This window comes from Lotus japonicus, chromosome 6, assembly GCF_012489685.1.
Source record: "Lotus japonicus ecotype B-129 chromosome 6, LjGifu_v1.2".
NCBI classification, from domain to species: domain Eukaryota; kingdom Viridiplantae; phylum Streptophyta; class Magnoliopsida; order Fabales; family Fabaceae; genus Lotus; species Lotus japonicus.
In genome coordinates this window covers 53224003-53228418 of record NC_080046.1, presented here as the reverse complement: position 1 = coordinate 53228418, position 4416 = coordinate 53224003, and the positions used below count along the sequence as shown (strand labels likewise).

At 40.9% G+C, this 4416-nt stretch overlaps 1 protein-coding gene across 1 annotated transcript; it reads left to right on the top strand.

The window, feature by feature from the left end:
- Nucleotides 1-1312: 1312 nt before the first annotated feature.
- On the top strand, nucleotides 1313-2232 carry LOC130723492 (stress-response A/B barrel domain-containing protein UP3-like). The gene has a single exon (XM_057574561.1). The coding sequence runs from the start codon at nucleotides 1380-1382 to the stop codon at nucleotides 2025-2027; it is 648 nt and encodes a 215-aa protein (XP_057430544.1). The 5' UTR covers nucleotides 1313-1379; the 3' UTR covers nucleotides 2028-2232.
- The last annotated feature ends 2184 nt before the right edge of the window (nucleotides 2233-4416 follow it).

The window sequence follows — 4416 nt, the reverse complement described above, 5'->3', positions numbered from 1 at the left end:
ATTTGGGAATTGCAAGTTCTGCATGCAAAGGATCCCCTTCTCATACCTGCATAAAAGCCTTATTGCCATGAATCAGATGAGTTGTGAATCAGACCTCCCAATCTCCCATTCCCCTATGTTGCAGCGTAAAACTACACGCACCATCGACATTGTATAAAAATGAGTAGGTGTAGCAAATAGCAATCCATTGAGCAAGAGTATGAATAGAGAGGGTAGGAAAACCCACACCCCGGAGCTCACCTGAACCCAACCCGAATTATGTTGAATATTGAAGAATGAAGTTTAATTAGACATTTAGAATTGAGATGTTTGTAAATCCATAAATTATGTTGTTTATCAACTTATGTTCATGAACAATATTTTTTCCTTTGTATTGGAAAGAGGATGAGGTTTAATCAGCTTATGTTCATGTTGTTCTCTTATGTACAGATTGTTTTCGGTTCGGGTTTTTTAGTTTTTTGTGGGTTCGGTGCTCACATTTAGTTTTGGGTTTGAGTTCGGGTAACCAAAAACTCATGGGGTTTAGGTTTGGTTTTAACTTTTGCACTCATATTGAGTTTGAGTGTTAAGTTCAGGTTCAGGTGTGAGAATTGTCAAACACGCACCCACGAGACTTGTTGTCAAACCCTATGTATGAGCCACTAAAAGTTGATTATTAGACTTACTAATTATGGAATTGAACATCCTCAACGTAAAATTAACCAAAGAACCCAGTTTAATAGATAAAAATTTCTTAAATTAAAATCGCTCATTTTACCCTTAAAGTCTTAAATCACACAATGGTGATAAATAAACAACCAAAAGTGAAATTAACCATTTAAATAATTATCACATGTGGTAAGTGCTCCCACCCACTCAGCATCTCAGTCACCCCTCTTTGTCACAGATTTGAATAGTTATCATCACAAATCTTCAATTAATCTTGGTGTTGAATGTTGATGCGTGAATCAACAATGATATATACACGCCTCATTTTTTAAACATTTCATTTGCACCTATTTTTGTTTTTATCTCTCTCCTCTTATCATCTATCACATTTCATATTTTCTCTCTCTTACTTTTTCTTTTCTTCTTATCTCTCTCATCATTCCACCTCTTTGACCTTGGAACTATTCGATTCACTTTTTACAAGAAAATACCAAGTGCCTCAACTATAGTACTTATGCAAAACGTGCAAAAATAAGTGAAAATAACATAATAACAGTGCTATAATAGAACCAAACACATCAACATCAATTAACCTTGTTTTTTTTTCTCTGACAACATATCATGCAGACTCTGACAACTTGTCCCTCACTTTCTCGCCGCCCAAACACTCACCGGCGTTCAAACCCCACTTCTTCCAATGCCGGCCCTCCAGACAACGATCTTCCATCAAGATGTCGTCGGCGGCATCACACGCCGTTGAGCACATCGTTCTCATCAGGGTCAAAGACGATGTCGAGCCCTCTAAGGTCAACGACATACGCTCCCTCGCGACATTGGACCAGGTCCGCCACCTCACGGTGGGGCCAGTTCTCCGCAGCCACGCAACCACCACCAACGCCACGTCAGACCTCCGCTTCACCCACTTGCTCCACAGCCGCTACGACTCAAAGGAGGATCTCGAAGCCTACAATGCGCACCCTCGCCACCTCGGCGCCGTCAGGGGCTCCCTCTTCCCTATCTGCGGCGACCTCATGGCCGTCGATTGGTTCGGCGACGAAGACGCGCTTCCCCCGCACCCGACGCCGGGGTCTGCCATCCGGGTGAGCTTCTTGAAACTCAAGGACGGCGCCGGCGGCGAAGTTAAGGACGAGGTTTTGGATGCTGTCCGAAAAATGAGGGGCGGTGGCGGGGCGATTAGCGGCTTCTCTTGCGGCGGAAACTTCTCGCCGGAGTGGGCGAAGGGTTTATCGATCGCTTCGCTGGCGGTTTTTCCGGGAAGGAAGGAATTGGAGGAAGTGGATCCGAATGAGTGGTTGGTTAAGGTTAGGGAGCATTTGGAAAGTGTGGTGGTGGTTGATTATGTGCTTCCTTTAGAGTAATTCAATTTTTTTGTCTAATGTAATCAAAATAAATGTATTTAAAAGTATTAAGCTAATAAACTTAGTTGGATTTGCTTATAAGTGAAAATATGTATGTTAACTTAGAAAACCTCTATTATGTCCCAGTATGATAGCTCAAGTGGTAGGAGTTGGTGACATATAAGTTGGATAGGGGGAGGTCCATGGATCGATTCCTCACGGGTGCAATTTATCTTTCCGATGTAACAAAAAAAAAGAATCTCTATTATTAATTATTTTTCCGATAGAACAACTAATCAAGTTGAACATCTAATGATGGTAGGATATATGAAGGAATGGTGTCTATAAGATCCTTGCTCGAAAAGAGGATACCAGTCTCAGTAATCGTCACAACTAAGACTTTCTTGATCTCTTTGTTCTCATAACCCAAATTTGATTCCATGAACAAGTAACTCTATGAGGGAAAGTCATAATGGGTGCTAACGCAACTGATACTAACAAGAGGCTCCTCGTTCCACGAGTCCTCTCAGAACGTCGTAGTACCCTTAGTCCCTATGACATGGAAGAATGCCTAACGAAAAAGACCTTCCATTTCTCTTGTTCGAATTTGTATATGGTAGCAGAAAACCAACATCTCGTGTTAGCCGCTCTAATAGTAACCAAACCTTTCATGGAATGCTTGGAGCGAATCACACATAAGAGGTGGAAGAATAATTTGTGAGAAAGAGAAAACCCTAGAGCTCGACTAAGAATATGAAAAGCCCTCATAAATTCTCATATGTTAACATGTAATTGAGATGGGGCAACACTTAAGTGCTTCAATACACCCAACTCAAACTTAATAAAGAGGAGACAAACGTTGAGGGTGGTGAACATAAATCGTATATGTACATTAAGTGGACTAGTTTTGAGCACAAATTGCACACACAGGATTTCGTCCTTGACACCTCAACCTTAAATTCATTCCCCCTCTAGCCGCCTTCCATCAACTTAAAGCACTTCATCGGGGCTGCAACATCTTATCTTATGAAGTTTCTACTAAGAAGCGAGACTCTCAAATCAACTCAGCCTGACACAAGATGTGACCCCTAAAAGGATCTTATTCAGCAAGAGATATCTTCTACGACAACATGGAAGACCTGCAAGGGCCCATAGAGAAGTTATACTTGAATAGAGAGAGAAGGAAACAAAAGCTATTGTCAGCAAAAAAAGAACCCTCAAACCAATTCATAAAACGACTCATAGTGTCCAGAAGACACGCCAAGAGTAAAGATAATGCTTTTACTAAGCACATGCCATGGACCCCAATGGCCTAGAGCCAAAGTCTCAGACTATCCACACCACACACGACGGTGGGAGGATAGACAACCATCACCAGCAATATAGGCCCACTAGTGGATTAGCCTACAAGGCACGACGCAAAGTTCCTAACTTTCACTATACCCAAACATGTATAAGATAGAGGAAAATAGCAGGAAGATTAAGAAACTTACCAAAATCACTTAGGCGTCCTAAAGCAGCGATTGGCGATGACTTCCAAAATCGGATTCTTAGCAAATATGACAAGATCATAGGAAGTTGGAAAGACAACCACTCTCCAAATTTAAAGACTATGAACTAGGGAAAAGATAATTTTTCATCTCCCAAGCAAGGGCAAATGAGGTCTTTTGCACTTCGCGACTCATCATAATCCCACCTTTGGAAAGTCGCATCGAGTCAATCCTCACTAGTCAAAGAGTTGCACGCAACCCTTTTCACCAATGAATGGTCAATTTGACAAGACACACATCTCCATATTCTAGAGGGCCTCGGGCAATGCGCCAATATCCAAGGTAAATCCTAGGGTCTATATAATCACCCCGGGCACATGCCTTAGAAGCTTTTAAACTCATCCCGAATCACCAGTATAGCATGAGAGGTTGGTCAAGCATCACACTATTTCATACTGGAATGTTATCTCTGGTCTTGACGTTTCAAGCATCATAATGTCTCATGTACTCGGACGAGGAAAACTATTACATAATAAAATGATAAGTCCAACACTTTGGCTCAATATTGACAGTATCCTAGCAATATCTCGGATTATCCCATAATATTTGTAATAACAATATTGTATTCAAAGTTGGTTCTTTCTATATTTGTTATAACTCTGCATATATTATGCATATATGAATATATATGCTCAACACTAATCATTTTCTTTATCCTAATTTAATGACTTGAGTTTTAGAGTGTCTTACAAATACTCACATTTGTAGTTCACCTAATTGTTGAATACGACAAAAAGGGGATCACTGTGAAGAAGAGCCTCTCCTTGGCCCTGGCTAGGTTTTGATGAAGACAATAACATCAACAAAGAAGAAAAATGTTGAACACCATGAAGACTAGAAAGCACAAAGATTCAAGTTTC